The sequence below is a fragment of the Artemia sp. Qi Xiang Cuo genome, chromosome 9 (assembly GCF_049724085.1).
Source record: "Artemia sp. Qi Xiang Cuo chromosome 9, ASM4972408v1, whole genome shotgun sequence".
In the NCBI taxonomy this organism is placed as follows: domain Eukaryota; kingdom Metazoa; phylum Arthropoda; class Branchiopoda; order Anostraca; family Artemiidae; genus Artemia; species Artemia sp. Qi Xiang Cuo.
The window spans coordinates 54,924,102-54,944,118 of NC_142802.1; the positions used below are offsets into that span (position 1 = coordinate 54,924,102).

Here is a 20,017-nt window from a genome sequence, read left to right on the forward strand (position 1 = left end):
ACATTTCTGTCAGTTAGCAGTGTAAAACCTCTTAAGAAAACTGAAAACCCCTTGAATGTTCCTGAAAATAAATGGAAGCTTTAGCCTTACGGAACAAAGGTAGATTACCCTCCTCTTTATAATGCAAAGCATTAACAAATCTAATACAAATTACTTGTCGTTTATAATAAAGCAATTAATTTTTACTTTTCACAGAAATTATGAACTCCTGTTTTTTTGTTGGGGTGGGGGGACAAGAGGGGTCTATATCCAGATAGTCAAGGGGCATGGGATATATAATATTTGTTTCACCACATTATTGGGGGGTGACTGCCCCCCCCCCCCAAAAAAACCCCTGATTATGAATTAACTTTTTGATTTTAAGAATGGAATGATTCAGAGGTTCTTGTTTTGATTCACATCTCTATTTAACTTTGATAGTAACTTCACTTTGAAGCTTTATCCTTTTTATCATTTCACTCTGTGCAATTTACTGGTGTTTCAATACTAAACAACTGTGTATCTTAGCTAGATATATTTGAAATCTACCTTCCTTTCATAGTAAGCAAATTTGTTCTCTATGAAATAGAATTGAAAACCATCGGGGTTAAGCATTTCAATCCACCTCTGTTCATTTTAAAAAGGAATAGTGCCAGTTGCAGCCATATTTATCATTTCTGGTGCTTGTACCCTCAGAAAGGTTATTAACATTATTTCAATCTCGTTTACAAAAATATATATGAAAAAGGTAACTTCAATTACAAAAGAAGCTCATTCTGTATGCAATGTATTTTTCTTTCTATAATTCCTGATGATACTCAGAATCTCAAGTTGACAGTCCAGTTTGTCTTCCTGCGCCACTTGCTTGAAATGGGGTAAGATCGACTGAAGGAACATGAAATCTGGATCTGAAGTGGGACCACTTGTGTCATCTTTCTTTCTCTTTGAAGACATTTTTTCAACAAGGTAGTTCTTCAGGGTTTCCTCTAGCTCACTGCTGTCTTCCTTCACTTTAGAAGAAGTACTGACTCCTGATCTCTTTCTCTTAACATTAGGAACAGGACCAGGTGATACTGGGAATTCCTTTGGTAGGTTCTCCTCTTTCGACAAGTTAGCAGACCCTGGATCGCAACTTTCCTGTAATAAATCTTCTGGGGAATAAATAATGAAAGTACGTTCAATCTCTTTATCAGATTCTATTTCGGTAACTTCTCCTTGAGTATCACTTGAAGCATATGGCTGGATCTCGTCAGTATAATCAGTCATCATTGGCTTAGGTTGATTAACATTGCTGAAGGTTTTTCTATTTCTAGGCACAATCACATCTTTCAAAAAATCCATCGCAATCAGCATTTTTACCTCTCCCGGCTTTATGTCGACATCTGCTAGACCAGATCCACTTGGGGGTTTCAAGTTTTTCTTGATCCTAGAATATCTTTCCCGAAGGCCGGTCCATCTTTTCATCAGGTCCTCAACTGCAATGAAAGAAATATCTGTAAGTTACTAATAACTTACATAGGCTACTAAGTTTATTTATTGCAAAACATTGATCTCCATGTTGATCTACTAAACTTAAAACTTGTCATTTATAGCATCATAAAGAAGTACAGAGCTACTCATTGTCTAAGCATGTTATTACTTTAGGGGCTTGAATTTATGCCACTGATGTTAATACCTATTTGTATTCAGAGTTGCATTATATTATAGTACAATATTGAAATCAGTGGTCACTTACAGAAGTTTAAAAAAAATCAATCAAAGGGCAGCAATTTACTCTATCTTGAAAAGCCAGGGAGATAAAAGTGACATTTTGGCATGCAGATTTGCTTATAAGGTATTTTTGCTCTAGTATCCAATGGCAAAAAGACAAAATCCAAAGGCTGAGGGCAAATCTGTGATTTAGATATAACCACTAATCTTCTAGGAGCTATGGATACAATCTGGATTTGCAATTTGAAAAGCTTTGGCATAGGCTACTAAGTTTATTTATTGCAAAACATTGATCTCCATGTTGATCTACTAAACTTAAAACTTGTCATTTATAGCATCATAAAGAAGTACAGAGCTACTCATTGTCTAAGCATGTTATTACTTTAGGGGCTTGAATTTATGCCACTGATGTTAATACCTATTTGTATTCAGCGTTGCATTATAATATAGTACAATATTGAAATCAGTGGTCACTTACAGAAGTTTAAAAAAATCAATCAAATGGCAGCAATTTACTCTATCTTGAAAAGCCAGGGAGATAAAAGTGGCATTTTGGCATGCAGGTTTGCTTATAAGGTATTTTTGCTCTAGTATCCAATGGCAAAAAGACAAAATCCAAAGACTGAGGGCAAATCTGTGATTTCCATCACAGCTGAAAAAAAACTTTGGTAAAGGTGCAGTGTAGCTCCCCCTGATAAAAACAGCTTATGTCTAAGGGTATATTATTCAATCAATTGGGTTGTAAAGTTGCACAGATTGCAGCAAACATCCAGTAGAAGCAGAATGAAAACAACACACTTCTTACTGTATTTTGCTTTTATATTTGTAGGGCCTCTGCACCCTATACTACAGGGGGAGCTACACTGCACCTTTACCACCATAATAACTTTGGTAAAGGTGCAGTGTAGCTCCCCCTGATAAAAACAGCTGATTTATAAGGGTATATTATTAAATAAATTTGGTTGTAAAGTTGCACAGATTGCAGCAAACATCCAGTAGAAGCAGAATGCAAACAACACACTTCTTACTGTATATTGCAGTTCTATTTGTAGGGCCTCTGCACCCTATACTACAGGGGGAGCTACACTGCACCTTTACCACCATAATAACTGTGAGCTATGATGGAATCACCTTCCAAGGCTCTTTTACTAGGCTTTAAAGGTACAAAGAGTACTAGCCTATGTAGATACTGAAACAAAGGAAATGAAAGGAAAACGAACATTATGTAGGTGGCAACCAGTCATAAAACTGGGGTTTCTACCTCCCCAAAAGCATTTCTTAAACCAGTTTTGCCTATGAAAAGTAGCAAAGAAACTTACCAAGAAAAGTTCTTCCACATTCTTTGTTGATTTTCTCAACAAATGAAGACCAAGCGTTTAGCTTCTTTGCAGAGTCCTTATAGTCCATCTGCTTTTTATCGTACAAAAAAGGACGTTGTTTGACAAAGTCAATTATTTTTTCATCAAGGGAGTCCATTTATCCCACAAAGCTTGAAACTTTTGCGTAACGTAACGTAAAAATAGAGCCTGACTCTATTTTCTATGTTCGTTATGCTATGTAAAAATCCTACGTTACGTCGAACGTAAGAGAACATAACGACCAAAACATAACGTAACTTCTTGATGTGAAAGGTTACATAAGACGCATAAGGCAGTGTGAAAGGCATGACGTAGCAATGTGAAAGCACCTTAATATCAAAGTTTTTTTTTCAAAATTTAGGAAATCTATTTGCATATCTTTAAAACCTTATAAATTGGGATTGAGCAAAGTTGTGAAGCTGAAAACAATTTTTGTGTACTTCCTTTAAGCAGAAGATTTATTTTGCAAAGTTTCACTTTTGTAACACACAGATTTTTAAAGGTTGTCAAAGGTCAGGACCCTCTAGAGGGAGAAGGAGTGGAGGTAGGTGTAACGTATTCTATCTTCGGAGTCAAGAGTCGAATTCAATTATTTAATGGAGACCCAACATCTATAAATAAAGTGCATAAGCATAAGCAAACTACACAAAAGCAAAGCAAGCAAAGCAATCAAATCAATATGTTTCATCTTCTTTCTCATGTAGAAATGGCTTCCATCACTGCCAGACTGGACAGAGGTGGATCTCAACGTGATGATCAATGCTCAGGCTCATACGCAAAGGTGGTTTGGAAAGTCTACCTGAGCGAGTGACTCTTCCTGCATCTGGCGGGGCTTCAGCGTTGGTCACAGGGGGTATGACTGTATCAGTAGTTGACTGACATGGTAGACTTAATGCTCTTTCCTCCTTCCCCCTGACGTTTGGCCTTTCGGCTACGGTGAAATCATCATCTTCGACTACTGACGGGGTTTCTTCGTCAGTACTGCTGTTCAATTCGGCACTGGATCGATCTGCGACAGGCGTCGTACTAGCTCCAACTGTCGCTGTTCCATCCAGGTAAGTATGTATACTGTCGTCAAATTTCACCCATACTTTCTCTCCTATGCTCAGTTCTTTCAGCTCTTTGGCATTCTTGTTGTGAGCTCTCTGCTGTCTAGACTGAGCTTTCTCTCTTGCTTTCTCGAAAACTGGCTTTGCAATTATTTTCGGCTGCAGATGGGATGGCAGCGCTGGGACCATCGACCGGGTTTTCCTGCTCATGAGCAGCTGAACCGGTGTATATGCTCCATCAACTGGGGTGTTTTGGTATTCCAGCAATGCAATATATGGATCTGTTTGGCTTTCTGTTGCTTTCGTCATGATCCGTTTTGCCGTCTGGACCGCCTTCTCACTCATCCCATTGGACTGTGGGTATCGGGGACTCGATGTGACGTGGTTGATATCCCAGGATATTGCAAACGTTCGAAACTGCTCAGAGCTGAATTGTGGCCCATTGTCTGAAGTAATCTTCTCTGGTATACCGTATCTGGCGAAATGCATTTTTAATTTCGAGATCACTTGCTGTGAGTTTGAAATGGCAAGTTTATCCACCTCGAAAAATCTACTATAATAGTCTACGGTGATTAGGTATTCCATACCACTGAATGTAAAGATGTCCAGGCCCACGTGTTGGAATGGATACTGGGGGACCTCTGAGGATATCAATGGCTCTTTCTGTTGATCCATTTGATGCATGGCGCATATTTCGCAACCAGATAATAGTTGCATGATATCTTCCGTGATGTTAGGCCAAAATACAGAGCTACGAGCTCTTTCTTTTGTTTTCACAATGCCAACGTGTGATGAATGAAACTGTCGCAGTATTTCTCCACGCAGTGCCTTAGGCACAACAATGCGTTCACCTTTCAGTATGATACCATTGTTGGTAACCAGCTCTTCTCTGTAGTTCCAGAATGGAAGAACGATAGATGGTACATCTCTTTGGTCGTTAGGCCAGCCAGATTCGACGATGTCTGACAGTGTTTTCAGCTCAACATCTTTTAGGGTTTCCTCACGGACTTGCTCTAGTTTGTTTCTGCTTACTGGAATATCTCTAAAGAATGCATGGATGGCTACTTCTCCTTCAATTTGAATTTCTGGGTCTTGGTCAGGTAAGTGCATTCGTGATAAGGCATCAGCTACCGGGATTTCTTTGCCGGGACGATACTGGAATGACAGTTCATACTGCTGGAGCACTAGCATCATTCTTTGCAATCGGGGTGGTGCCCTATTTATTGGTTTGGACAATATCGCCTCTAAAGGTTTGTGATCCGTTGTCACAGTGATCTTTCTACCACAAATATATTGATGGAAATGCGTGCAGGCAAACACAATTCCCAGAACCTCCTTCTAGATTTGTCAGTACCGTTTTTCTGTGTCACTAAGAGATCTAGAAGCAAAGGCTACTGTGGCGTGATCCGCAACCAGTTGAGCACCTAGCCCGTGTTGTGATGTGTCTGTTATCACTTCCACCTGGGCACTTTTGGTATCAAAATAGGCGAGGTTGCTGCAAATGGCTTCCTGGATTTTGACTCGGACATCGTTGTGTACTACTTTCCACTTGAACTCCTTTGCTTTGGCCAGGTCCCTAAGTGGCTGGTTTAGGGTAGAGAGGCAGGGAATGTACCTTGACAAATAGTTGTACATCCCTAGGAGAGTCTGCAATTCATCTTTGTTCTTGGGGGCTGGCATTTCTTTCATTGCCCTAATTTTGTTAGGGTCTGGTTCCATACCTCCCTTTGTCAGTATATGTCCAAAGTAGGGAATGGCTACGGCATCGAAAAGGCATTTCTCTTTATTAAACTTGATGCCTTTTTCACGAGCCCTCTGCATAACTGTCCTTAGTTTCCTATCATGATCTGTTGTACTATCAGCCATTCCAGCAACATCATCTACAATCAGACCAATGTCAATACCTTTGAACGCCTCTTCCATTCGTTTTTGGTACTCATCCTGGGCTGATATGAGCCCGAAAGGATATCTCTTGAAGCGGTATCTTCCGAATGTTGTGCTGAATGTAGTGAGGTCAGCAGATTCCTCGTCTAAAACCATTGACCAGTAACCATTTCTAGCGTCGGTTCTGAAAAATCTTTCTGCTCCAGCACATCTCACTGCTACATCATCAAAGCTAGGAATAGGGTGGTAAGGACGCTTGATACATTTGTTTAAGTCCCCTGGATCTAGACAAATTCGGATTTTTCCGTCTGGTTTCTTTACAAGGACAATCGAATTCACCCAGTCTGTCGGTTTTTGTACCTTCTCTATGATGCCAATATTTTCTAATCTGTCTAGTTCTTCTTTTAGCTTCGGCTGAAGGGCATACGGAACTCTTTTTGGTTGCTGGACTGTCGGAACAGATCCTTCCTTCAAGTAAATGTAACATTTTCCGGGCAACGTCCCAATACCTTGGAAGACATCATCATATTCCTCGAGGATCTGTTGTACTTCAGGTCTGGTTGAAACCGTGGCTGGGTCTTCAGTCATGCTACATGACATGCTAAGCACAAACTTGATTAAGTTCATCTGTTCGCTTGTTTGTCTACTAAGGATTGGTCCTTTGTGGGTTTCAACAACATGAAACACATGAACCTGCGGTTCTCGGTCCTTATACTGAATCACAATCTGTGCAATTCCAAGTACTTCAAGGCTGCATCCACTGTAGCTTGTCAGGATATCTTTGTTGGGAAGCAAGGTAGGTCTTGGTTTTAGGGATCTAAATTCACTTGCTGGGAGAACGTTTGCATCAGCCCCTGTATCAATTTTGAAGGTTATTTCTCGTCGGTATTCAGGTAGGTTAACTTTAATCATTGGCTTTTGGGTTGAATCCGTTCTGCTGTCAACAGACTCGATGAAGTATTCATTGTTTCCTTCGTTATCAGCTGGCAGGGCTTCAATTTTGTTGACACACCTGCTTTTGCAAACCTTTGCAAAATGATTTGGCTTCCGACACTTGGAACAGATCTTCCCTTTTGCGGGGCATTTGTGTCCGCGGGAGTACTGGTTCCCACAGAAGTAACAGTTTGGTCTCATTGTCTTTGGCAACATTTTTTTGTTTGTGTATGGCTTCCACTTCTTGCTTTACATCACTAGTACTTTGTTCATTTCTCATCTGTGCATGGGTCTCCACAACTGTTTCAATTGCACCGCTAATATCAATAGCTTTTGCTAGTGTAAGCATTCCACCTTCACTCAATAGTCTTTCTCTTATCTGGTCACTCTGTACTCCAAACACCAGTCTGTCTCTCACCATTTCATCTGAACTATCTCCGAAACTACACTCAAGGGCCAGTAACTTCAGAGATGTCACATATGATTCAATTGACTCTCCTTCTTTCTGATTTTGTTTGTGAAAAACGAATCGGGAAAATATGGGATTGGAACTGGGTCCAACATGCTCACTGAATTTTCTCAGATATACATCCACTTTATTTTTGTCTACTTCTGGAATCTGGAATGTGTTGAATATATCTCGTCCTTTTTCTCCAACCCATATCAGCAAGTAGGAGCACTTCACAGTGTCGGCTTTTCCGGACAAGGGTCCTGTGAACATCAGTTCAGCATGCTGGCAAAATCGCTTCCACAAGGCTTTGAGATTGGCTGACGACCAATCAATTGTTGGATAGGGTGTGCTGTCCATTCTGACACCATGTAACGTATTCTATCTTCGGAGTCAAGAGTCGAATTCGATTATTTAATGGAGACCCAACACCTATAAATAAAGTGCATAAGCATAAGCAAACAACACAAAAGCAAAGCAAGCAAAGCAATCAAATCAATATGTTTCAGTAGGTACTTGAAAATACCTTCCCAGGATGTACTTTAGCCCATAGACCCATCACTGAAAGTTTCATTTTTCTAACCTAACCCCTTTCCAAGATAGCCAAAAGTAGCTAAAGTAGAATTTTACCTAAACATACCACTCAATGCCTTTTTTATGCTCTTTTCAAATATAATAGGCTAGCCTAATCATTTTGTTGGAAATGAATTTTACCCCCCCCCCCCCAGTATATAAACCAATTCAGGGTATATATTTGCACATTATGGGGGTGGGGGTAAATTTATTTCTTATGCTATCCAAACTTACCAAACTATGTCCCGGGAAGGTATTTTGAAATACTTTTGCAAATTTCAATAGGTAGCCTATAGACCTGTCATGTAGGCAAATTTCAGGACCCTCTAAAGGGAGAAGGAGTAGAGGTAAGTACTTCAAAATACCTTCCTGGGACATACTTTAGCCTGTAGAGGCTAAAGTATGTCCCAGAAACATATTTTAAAATACTTTTCTCCACTCCTTCTCCCTCTGAAGCAGGGGTTCCCAACCTTTTTTTTTTTTTTTTTTTTTTTTTTTTTTTTTTTTTTTTTTTTTTTACTCTAGAGCACATTCTAAAATATTGGTAGGGTGGCAGGTACCACATATTTTAAATCAACAAACTCTTTCATAACTTTTCATTTTCCCATAATTTTTTTTTTCTTCTTATAGTCATAATGTATTAATATATAATAAACAAAAATTTTCAAAATAATAAAATTCTTTGCCATTTTTTTCAAATTCATTTTTTTTACACACAGAGAAATGTATTTACAAAACATAAAGAAAGTAAACAAAAGACACAGATACAAAGAAAACATTTAATTAAAAAATATAATAAAGTCAATGTGATCTTTGGCATTGCATTTCATTGGCCAGAGCTTCATAATTAGGAGTGTATGATGATAATCCTGTTAGCAGACAATCATAAAGATGCTCATTGGTGAGTCAAGATCTATATCTTGAATTTATTAAGTTCATGTTTGAAAACAATGATTTGCATAAATATGTCAAACTGAAAAATGATTCAATTTTATATGCCACTTTGTTAAACAATGGGAACTTTTCTCTATCCACTTGCATTCGAAAAGTCCTCTTACATTAAGTATTTTTTAGAAAAATATCATTCGGAAGGTCCAAAATTTCTAGCTCTAGTTCTTCTATCTTACCTTGAACAAAATCTGCAATACATGTGGCTATTTCCATAACAATTATTTGGCAAGTATAAGGATTGATACAGAAGAAAACTATTGGCTCAATATGTTGAAACTGCAAAAATCTCTCTTCAAACTGTTTTTTTAACTTATGAAGATGCTAATAAATAATGTCCCATTTAATTCATTGTCACCTAGCATTTTCTTCATATGTGGAAAATGCACAAGAGAATTGATCTGCAGATGTGATATCAACAAATCCATTTTAGCTTTAAATGACTTTACAGAGCTTATCATCTGAGATATGCTTTTGTCTGTAGTGTTTCTCAATTTAAGATTTATTTAGACCCAGGCACTTTAATATTAGTTGTTATGTTTCACCATCAAAAGTTCCTAAGCAGACTTCTTTTGTGGTAAATTATTTCCTGTTAGACTTGTGGTATCTACAACAGGAAATAATTTACCATAAAAGAAGTTTGCTTAGGAACTTTTGATGGTGAAACATAACAACTAATATTAAAGTGCCTGGGTCTAAATAAATCTTAAATTTAGAAACACTACATGTCTTTACCCTGCAACTCCAAATTTAAAGAATTCAATTTTTCCATGATGTCTGTGAGAAATTCCTAATCAATCAGCCAGCCAGAGTCAAGTAGTTCATCATAATTTTCCTTTCTATTGCTTATAAATGTTTTTATTTCTTCAATTAAACTCACAAATCTTGTAATAATCTTTCCTTTACTGAGCCAATGTACTTCAGTATGCAGAATAAGATCATGTTCCTTATCTTTAGTATCTTCTAACAGGACCTTGAAAAGTTGGTGTTGCAAAGGAGCTGCTTGAATAGAATTGATTATTTTTGTGACTATTTTCATGACATGTTCAAATGGCAAAATTTTACAACACAGAGCTTCCTGGTGGATAATACAATTGTAGGACCTGAAGTTTGAAAATGAATCATCCTTCATGCAGAGGGCAATAAATCCTTTGTTTTTATCCATTATTGCTGGCACCCCATGAGTGATTATTGCAGACAGCTTGTGCAAAGGCATATTTATTGACTTGGTGTATGTTTTGAATGTATTATAAACATCCTCCCCTCTTGCCTGTCCTTTCATTGGTAATATTTGTAACATATCCTCTGTTACTGTGAAGTTACTAAATACCCTTCTCACCATAACTGCTAACTGTGTGGTGTCTGATATATCTGTTGACTCATCAAATTGTAATGATAACCAGTCACATATTTCCAAGTCAGTTTTTAACTGACTTGGCTTGTCTGTTGAAATTGCATGTATTCTTCTTGTGACTGTGTTGTTTGACAACTGCAAGTCTTGTATTGCTGAGACAATTTCACGTTTGTTAGAAAATCCATCAAACAAACAATTGGCACCAGTCAAAAATAGTTTCTTAAACAACTCACCATCAATGAAAGGTTTCTTCTTTTTTGCAAGCATGTGAGATATTTTGAAAGAAGCAATAGTGGCCTTTTTAGAATTTTCCACGTGTCTAGTGAAAACAGTCTGTTGTGCTGTTAAACTTGATTTTAGATTACAATTTTTTTTCTTTCTTACTTCAGATTTAAGACAATAATTCACATTAAAAGTGCCATGATTAGCCTGAAAGTGTCATTCAATGTTATGTTCTTTTTGGCACTGCAATGCTACTACCACACAACAAACAAATGCATTTATTTTCAAATTAACAAAATAATAGGATTCCTCCCAGTCAGTGTTAAAATTATAGGTTTGTTGTCTTTTACTTGGTTCACTCATTTTAGGGCTAAAATAAATAATAAAAAAGATTAATAATTAACATACAATATAATATCAATGTTATAGTGCAAGTCTGTTCTGCATTATATGCATAAATATATCAAACAGTTTGTATTTTTTTTTTACCCTATTTGCATTTTTATTTACCCTATTATCATGTTTTCTTCCATTTTTATCCATATTTTTAAATAGTATTCAATATATAACAGATCTAGAATTCTTTTGTAATGAAATTGCTAACAATATAGGTTAAATGGTTTTGACAGGTCAAGAAACCTATTCAAAAAGACAACAAAGTATCAACATATACAAAACAATAGAGAAATGTATTCATTAGAGAGGCCTATAAATGGAACAATCAGGAGGCCTGGGATGTATTGTCAGAAAAGTGACCATGGAATTTGGAAAGAGTATAAAATAAGGGATCTAACAGTAATATTCTTATTGGTAAAGGTGTAGAATAGCAGCCCTCAAGAAGGAAACATATTAATAAAATAAAAATAGTACCTTTAGATTCCATATTTTAGTCTCCTTTTCAACATAATAGTCATTATCCATAAAATGCACCCCCATATCCCCTGATGGACCATATATAGCCCTAATGATGTATTTTTATTGTTGTTTTCATAGTTTTATCTATTTTGTAATGGGTATCTACTCTCAAGACTCAAAGATGTCCTGTTTAGCCTGTGATTGTATTGAATATTGGATAAAAAATACGATTTTAATAAATTAATATGTGAATTGCAATAGAAGGAAATATGATAATCTGATTAATATAAATGGGCTGCATATGAAGTAATTCAAGGTTATGAAGTATTAGTCTCATCATGTAAGGGTTTTCTTTTAGTTTGATATGTACCCTAAGGCTATATATGGGACTGTCAGAGGGGGGGGGGGTAGGAGAACTGCAATTCTATGTCTCCTTTTTTATTTTATTAACGAGTTCCCTTCAGAGGATCCCTAACTCTCTGGTGTTTCCCTAGAATTTTATTAGTTTCATTATCATAACACAAAACTTGGGAAGGTTATTGGTAAAAATTCTTGTTCAGGGGCTTCTTGTTATCCTGGGAAGTAGTTAAATTAGGTATATCTACTTTTTTCTAGGGCTTAGAAAATTGCATATATGAGATATCCAAATTAAAAAAAAAAATACATTTTACCTTAATTTTGAATTTTCAATCTCTTTTTCATTGGCTCTAGTCTTATAAAATATAGTTCCTATTGTTTCAGTAGAATTTTAAGCCATATCAAGGCCCCCTGCCCCCAAAAATCTTTAAAATTTTATAAATCATGATTGGGAAAAGGTACAAGGCTCAAAACCCTTTTCATATGCCTTATTTGAACAGAAGATATGATTCTCAAGGTTCCACTTTTATGACACAAAGACTGTAAAAGAGCTGCAATTCTATGTCTACCTTTTTTTTCTTAACAAGTTCTCTTCAGCGGAGCCCTAACTCTCTGGTGTTTCCCTAGAATTTTACTAAAGTTTCATTGTTATAACACAAAACTCAGGAAGGTAAACTTGGGAAGGTTGGGAAAGTTAGGCTTAGAAAATTGCATATATGACCTATCCAAATTAAAAAAAAAATACATTTTACCTTAATTTTGAGTTTTCAATCTCTTCTTCATTGGTCTTATAAAATATAATTCGTATTGTTTCAGTAGGATTATAAGCCATATCAAGGTCTCCCCCCCCCCCTCCCGAAAAAAAATCTTTAAAATCCAATAAATCAGGATTGGAAAAAGGTATCTTGGGAAAAGGATTGTAAAAGGTCATCACCCTTTGGAGGGGGTGTAGTTACTTCAAAATACCATATAAGGGGATAATTAAGGATTGGTTTGTGAGTGTTTATCACTAGTAATCAACATAGTTTCTTTGTTTTGGTTGTCACTTGAAACCATAGTTTATAGAATTATCCAGTAAGTTTATCGCAGATCATTTCCAGTCTTTGTTCTCGGTGCAAACAAAAAGCTCCTCCCACTTATTTCTTCACTTATGGATCAGTGTGTTTGCGTCTATCAATGAGAAATGGTTACAAAGTGCATTATTCGTAATAGCGGGTTTCCACTTATTTCCGATTGTTTCGCGTCTGACTTGTCTACCCGTGAAAAGATCTGATGCGCTTATGTTTATATCTGCAAAAATGTTCTCTGGAGCGCTCGCACCCCAGTCCAGGTTTTTATAATGGGTGAGATAGGGAATGATCATACTGGATAATTATATAAACTGTGCTTGAAACCAACACATCTGCCAAACAAGATTGAGATTTTGGATAATTGTAGTTTTAGTATTTCCATGCTCTGGTACTTGTCATGCGTTTTGCTTTCTCTTTTGTATATCGTTTATGTAATTTAAAAATAGAATGGTTCATATTGTAGCACTGTATGTCATAGTTTTAAAGGCTCACTTCCTTACTGACATTTGGGTTGCTATTACTTTTTTTGAATGATTTTCCCCCTTATTTGTTATAGGGACAAACCAGTGGTTTGAACCACCTGTGAAAGGTGATATACCGCCAGGATGTGCAGCTTATGGCTTTGTAGTAGAGGGAACAAGAATTCTTGTTTTTGGTGGTATGGTTGAGTACGGGAAATATTCAAATGAGCTGTATGAGCTTCAAGCCAATAGATGGGAATGGAGAAGACTTCGCCCAAGACCTCCAGAGCTGCATCCACCGCCATGCTCACGACTTGGTCACAGCTTCACTTTGGTTGGAGATAAAGTTTATCTCTTTGGGGGCCTGGCAAATGACAGTGAAGACCCAAAGTTGAATATTCCAAGGTATTTCACTCATTTTTTCAAGTTAGAATTGCATTACTGAGTATAAATCTTTTCAGTGTTTTAGATCAGTAGATTATTTTTGGTGATGTGTAGCAGAGGTATTGGGCCCAAGAGCCTCTCAAAGGATGTCATGGTATCTATTGTGATGATGGGAAAAGATTCTAATGAAGTATCAATCTTACAGATTTCTAAACATGTCTTGCATCCTTAGTAAAGTATTTAAATGTGCAATTTTTTTGAACCAGATATGGAATACTGGTGATGATCAGCTTGGTTTGCTGAAAAGTCTATGGTCTGCTACCTCATCGTCTTCTAGGAAATATACTTGTGGATTTGATAAGCAACAGCTAACATCTTTCTGTGTGTATCATTTATATGTAAAATTCTTTCGATAGTGTTAATCATATGCAAGCCATGAAAGCCATACTTCATAATAGTGTCAGTGCAAGCATATTGAAAACTTTTCTGGTGTCAAAATTTGATCACGTCTGCCCAATAAAAAGGCTACTGGGCCCATCAACATCAGTAGAGGCATGAAGCAAAGCATAATTCTTAATCCTCTGATATTCAAGCATGTAATTACCAAGTTCCTGCATTGTCTTCTTTTCTGCAAAACTGCCTTATCTTACTTAGTATATATTGACACTGTCTACCTTCTTGATTGGTCCAGTAAAAACCAACAAACTAAATTAGTCATATCAAAATCAGTTTCCAATCTATCCAATTTTCTGTTATTACCAACAAGTTGTTGCTTTTAATGCAATCTTACTTAGTTTGTTGACACTGTCTACCTTCTTGATTGATCCAGTAAAGACCGACAAACTAAATTAGTCATATCAAAATCAGTTTCCAATCTATCCAATTTTCTGTTATTACCAAAAAGTTGTTACTTTTAATGTTATCTTACTTAGCATATATTGACACTGTCTACCTTCTTGATTGATCCAGTAAAGACCAACAAACTAAATTAGTCATATCAAAATCAGTTTCCAATCTATCCAATTTTCTGTTATTACCAACAAGTTGTTACTTTTAATGCAATCTTACTTAGCATATATTGACACTGTCTACCTTCTCGATTGGTCCAGTAAAAACCAACAAACTAAATTAGTCATATCAAAATCAGTTTCCAATCTATCCAATTTTCTGTTATTACAAACAAGTTGTTGCTTTTAATGCATTCTTACTTATTATATATTGACACTGTCTACCTTCTCGATTGATCCAGTAAAGACAGACAAACTAAATTAGTCATATCAAAATCAGTTTCCAATCTATCCAATTTTCTGTTATTACCAACAAGTTGTTACTTTTAATGCAATCTTACTTAGTATATATTGACACTGTCTACCTTCTTGATTGATCCAGTAAAGACCGACAAACTAAATTAGTCATATCAAAATCAGTTTCCAATCTATCCAATTTTCTGTTATTACCAACAAGTTGTTACTTTTAATGCAATCTTACTTAGCATATATTGACACTGTCTACCTTCTAGATTGATCCAGTAAAGACCAACAAACTAAATTAGTCATATCAAAATCAGTTTCCAATCTATCCAATTTTCTGTTATTACCAACAAGTTGTTACTTTTAATGCACTACAAACGGATATTGTTACCTTTGGGAATCATGCAGTTCCCAGAGTTTCCAACCTGTTCTATCTTGGTGTAATGTCTCAACAATCACTTGGTGAAGTAAGGCCATCCATTGTTCAACAAACAGTCGCCTCTTTAAAGTACTTTTGTGAAGCTAATTTGCGGGACGTCGTACCTGGAGGGAGAGATTTCCCGTAAACTGCAAGGATCAGGTGAACGAGGACCTGTTTACCTGATCGGACTCTTCCCTTGTTTATTGCCCAAATAAGGCACCTTCAAGCTTTTCTTTACAGAGTAGTCACATTTTCATTCAGCACCTTAGTAAACAAATTCAATTGTTCATTCACGAGAGTGCACTTGCTTCCCGTGAAAACTTATCTGTTGTGCAATTGTACAATTCTTCGAAAACTGATGACGATTTTACTGGTTTGAATCGGACTTTTGATTGCACGTGTTGATTGGCTAAATTGACAATAAAATGAGAGATCACAAGGAACTTGCATAGAACCTGGTTTTGAACTTTATGTGTCGTTCAGTGAGCATTGGTGTAAAATAAAACTATTTCCCAACAGAGCTGTGGAATTTTACCTAGTAAAAGAGTAATTGAGGCGAAAAAGATACTGTGGAGCTTTTTAGACAGGCTGGATATGATGAAAGGTCAAGGATTTCCATCAAAAATTTGTATAATATTGCTGGCAGGGTGAAGGTTCTTTGGTGATGTGAGAAAGACAAAAAAGTTACACCCAAGTTTGCAATTTTACAAGCCTGAATTGGTCCCTCTGTTTGGAGGCAGTTGCTGTACTGAACATAACTGAACAATTTTAGCAGACATCTCTTTCCTGGCTTGGACCTGAAGCTTTTGAACTGGTGCAGCAGTATTTGCTATTTCCTTATTTAGTTGTTGCAACCCCCCCCCCCCAAAAAAAAAAAAACACTTGTCACTCCTGCAGCTCATAAAGGTTGTATGAGGCAGATAATATCCTTTGTTTCCAATATATATGAGGCTAAGGAAATTTGTCTCCATGGTTACATAGCAATTATAAACAAAAATGCATCACACTGACGTAGTTTTGCAATTATTACAGTAAAGAGTAGCTGCAGTAATGTGATTCTGAAAAGTTAGTTATGTATATAGCCTCTTTAGTTTCTATAAGATGACATTTTATTCGTTTCTGATATATATATATATATATATATATATATATATATATATATATATATATATATATATATATATATATATATATATATATATATATATATATATATATATATATATATATATATATATATATATATATATATATATATATAGGACGGTACTAGACAGGCGGCGCGGATTTCCGTTTCATGGCCCTTCAGCCAGGAAGTGCATTGGGGGGGGGGGGGTTAGGGGCCAACCATCCTGTGCTTTCGCACACCTTTCTGCTTACCTTCCTCAGATTTCTCCAGTTACCCATTTAGAGTTGGGTCTACTCTGGCTGAGCTTACAGAATCACACCACTGACCCCCATCCCAAACCAAATAACCGGTCACGTCAGGGATCGAATCCTGTTATTTTTCCTTGGACTATTTCGGATCTTCATTAGAAGAGAAATCGATATTTTTACTCTCCTTGTTAAGTCAGAGGCAATCGTATAGCATTAGCTATAGTAAAGACCCCTAAGGGTCCAATCTGTTAATATTTGTTCATTTATTTTATCCCAGAGGCACTTCATGTGTAAGAGATGGGCGAATAAACTTTGGAGGGGGCTCAGCCCCAGACAGGGGAATTGAAAGTTCCAGTGCCCTTTTCTAAGATTTAGCCTACTTTTCAACCAGTTGCTACCGAATGAGTTGTTACCGACTACAATGTCTTTAAGAATTCTTATTGTAGTTTAGCGATCATTGTGTTTCAACTGTTATTGTAAAAGAATCTTCACATAAATACATAATTAGTTTTAAGGGAGAGAAGAGTGGAGGTTGGAGACAAAAATTAATATATAATCCTCAGGGCCGTATTCAGGACTTGTTTGGGAGGGGGTACGAAAATCTTTTAGAAACGCATCAAAGATGTGTTTTAACCAAAACTTGGCTGTTATTAAATTGAGGAGGCTCTAGATGAAAGGGTTTTATCTTTTTTAAGCCTAGGAAAATCAGAATCATTAAAGAAATTCATTAAAAGCTTGAAGTGATGCTTAAAAAAATGCTCAACTTGTGTTATACCTAAAGGGCAACTTTAAACACCAATTTTACCCTATATATCCAAGGGAGTACCTTATTTTACCAATTTTACTTACCGAGTTTTTATTTTACGGTAATTTTACAATACTAGCTAAGCTGCGCTTGTTTTTGTGTTTTCACTACACCCTCACCAGAGGAAAACTAATCTGACCTACCTTCTGCCATCAATAATAATTTATTTTTTTAAAGAAAAAATGGATCAAAAATGGGGTCTTTTAAGGCTAACAAAAAAGCTGGATGGAAAAAATGAATATTTCGGGAGGAAAACTGTCTTCCTTCTTCAGCACTATCTGTAAAAAAAATGTGGAAGAGACAACTCGGATAAAACCAAACAACGTGGAAAGCCAGCAAAAAAAGTAGGAAAATTTAAATATATAAAAGCCATACAACAAGGAAAATCAACAGAAACGACTAACAATAAAATCCAACGTTAGCAGAATTAAAAGCTTAAAAGCCAAAAAACCTAGTTGCATGAGCAAGCCACTCACCACTATCTTATATTTAAAAAATCTGAAGCTCTCGTTTGGTATGTGAATGACTGAGAATCCTGCCATAACTTAGTGACTGGACCAGTATCCGCGCATGATTGACTCATCAAAATTAAGCTATTGCAAATTTGGTGTCTTCTAAACTTGTTTCTTTGTATTCATTTCCATATCTTTTCTTGTTAGGTATCTAAACGATCTTTATGTGTTGGAATTAAATCATCCGTCTGGACGAGAAGTCTGGGAAATGCCTGATACCTATGGTGAACCACCTTCCCCTCGTGAGTCACACTCAGCTGTTGCCTACGAAGTTGAGGGAAAGCCAAAGAAATTAATTATTTATGGTGGCATGAGTGGCAGTCGATTAGGAGATCTTTTTATTCTTGATGTCGGTAAGGATGCTTTTGAGTACATTTAGTAATTAACGGAAACAGGTTGGATACTTCGTAGCTTTCTAGTTTTAAGGAGAAACTAATTTAATTTTACTCTCCATTTTCGAACTTGATTTTTAGGAAATTCATAGAATGATTTAACTGTACCTCGAAGCTTTTAACCAAGTGACAAAGGATTCAAATGTTTTTTGAAATTTATATATTAAATTGACAACTCTTTATTTGGAAATTTCTCCTTAGACTTCCAGAACATATTACCTTTTGTTTCAAGCCTTAATTATGTACCATTGTAAAGATATCCAGCAGTGATTCTCTTTTTATTTATTTTTTGTCTTCAAGTTCTCTATCCCTTAATCTTATATTTTAATAATTGTTCAATTATGATTCAGCATTTCTTTTTGAGTATGTTTTCTGCCTTTTTTTTTTTTTTTTTTTTTTTTTTTTTTTTTTCTCAAATAGTCGGGGCACGAAGTGAAGCTATCTTGCTAATTTCCAAAAGTACATGTTGTGTCAGGTACAAATTTTCTGAGTGTATAGGCTTATAGAATCGATATCAGTGATTCTGATTTGCTCGGGTCCAGCTTTCCAGAGGGGCGGCATCATAGAAAAAACATGCTTTGAAATATACGGTTTTTTCGAAGTTTTCGAAAGAATCGAAACATGGCCAATAACTTTGGGGCAAGGCAGCAATCGTGCAGCAAGAAAAGTCTCGTATTTACAGAAGAAATAAAAGAAAATCTAAATTTAGACTTTTTTTATATTTTCCAAAGTAAAGCTTTGTTAAATACTTCTGACAGAAATTAATATTAGGCCTATATTGATTCCAAATTGAATTATAAAGATAAGTTTATCTCTTAGTTAGCTATTTCAATTGTACATGAATAGGAAAATTTTTAGGTTGGAATTAGAGAAACTTAGTTTCAGTTTAGATTTCAGCTCATTTGGGGTTTGGGGTCTAGGCTAGACAGAAACGCGGTATTTTTTCCACCTTCGAAAAGACAGAGGAGTATAGCCTAGGCTAGTTTAATATGAGGGTAGGCTAATTCAAACTGAAGTGCTGCTAATTCATCCAAGACTGCAATATTCATTCCTATTGAGCAAAATTTTGCTGTCTTTTTGAAGATAGAAAAATACCACGTTCCTTACTGGTTTAGGTCACTACTCCAGGGCCTGTCCCTGAATCTCTTCTTTGGTGAAGCTGCAGATTAGCTACCCCTGATAAAAATATCTTATTATTACTAAAGCTTTATTGATAGAATCTACAGATAAAAAATAAATAAAAAATATTTTTTACTAAAGCTTGATTTATAGAACCTAGAAGATGTACAGAATCCTGTCAATGACAATTTTTTTTTTAATTTCTGGGAGGAGTTTCTGCAAGTAATGGTTGTAATATTTGGATTCACTGTTGAATTCTGAATCAAATGGGTATTTTTGTTTCTTAGTTATCTTGTTATGTTAGTATATTCTGAATTAACCAATAAATTGGTAAAGTTTTTCAAAAGGTATGGTTTAGGGTATGGCAGTCCTGTGCTGGTCCTTCATAGAAGTTATCCAGTTACTGATTCAGGAGGGAAAAGAATTTCATGAATTAGGTTTTTTTAAATAAAACAATGACAATTAAAAAACATAAGCAAGCATTAGCAAAGCTGACAAACTAGAGCAATTTTAGATATTGTTTTTATCGCTTTATAGAGGACTATGTATGGTATAT

At 36.1% G+C, this 20,017-nt stretch overlaps 3 protein-coding genes across 3 annotated transcripts in view; 1 reads left to right on the forward strand and 2 right to left on the reverse strand.

Annotated features, from left to right (window-relative positions):
• Nucleotides 1-677: 677 nt before the first annotated feature.
• On the reverse strand, nucleotides 678-3,185 carry LOC148948823 (uncharacterized). The gene is made up of 2 exons (XM_089094104.1): nucleotides 3,009-3,185; nucleotides 678-1,454 (listed from the first exon to the last, which is right to left on the reverse strand). The coding sequence occupies exons 1-2, from the start codon at nucleotides 3,163-3,165 to the stop codon at nucleotides 751-753; spliced, it is 861 nt and encodes a 286-aa protein (XP_088950230.1). The 5' UTR covers nucleotides 3,166-3,185; the 3' UTR covers nucleotides 678-750.
• A 6,487-nt stretch (nucleotides 3,186-9,672) lies between these two features.
• On the reverse strand, nucleotides 9,673-10,503 carry LOC148948824 (general transcription factor II-I repeat domain-containing protein 2-like). Its single transcript, XM_089095029.1, has one exon. The coding sequence runs from the start codon at nucleotides 10,501-10,503 to the stop codon at nucleotides 9,673-9,675; it is 831 nt and encodes a 276-aa protein (XP_088951155.1).
• Nucleotides 10,504-11,074: 571 nt separating this feature from the next.
• Nucleotides 11,075-20,017, forward strand: part of Hcf (Host cell factor) — an 82,892-nt gene continuing 73,949 nt past the window's right edge. The window contains exons 1-3 of the mRNA XM_089095031.1: nucleotides 11,075-11,147; nucleotides 13,297-13,606; nucleotides 18,098-18,303. Of these exons, the coding sequence (XP_088951157.1) occupies nucleotides 11,075-11,147; nucleotides 13,297-13,606; nucleotides 18,098-18,303 (589 nt within the window). The remainder of the gene's footprint in view (nucleotides 11,148-13,296; nucleotides 13,607-18,097; nucleotides 18,304-20,017) is intronic.

Coding starts and splice junctions, on each gene's coding strand:
- LOC148948823 (XM_089094104.1), bottom strand. CDS start 3,165: ATGGACTCCCTTGATGAAAAAATAATTGACTTTGTCAAACAACGTCCT. Junction 1,455..3,008: donor ATGTGGAAGAACTTTTCTTG/GTAAGTTTCTTT, acceptor CTTTCATTGCAG/TTGAGGACCTGATGAAAAGA.
- LOC148948824 (XM_089095029.1), bottom strand. CDS start 10,503: ATGCTTGCAAAAAAGAAGAAACCTTTCATTGATGGTGAGTTGTTTAAG.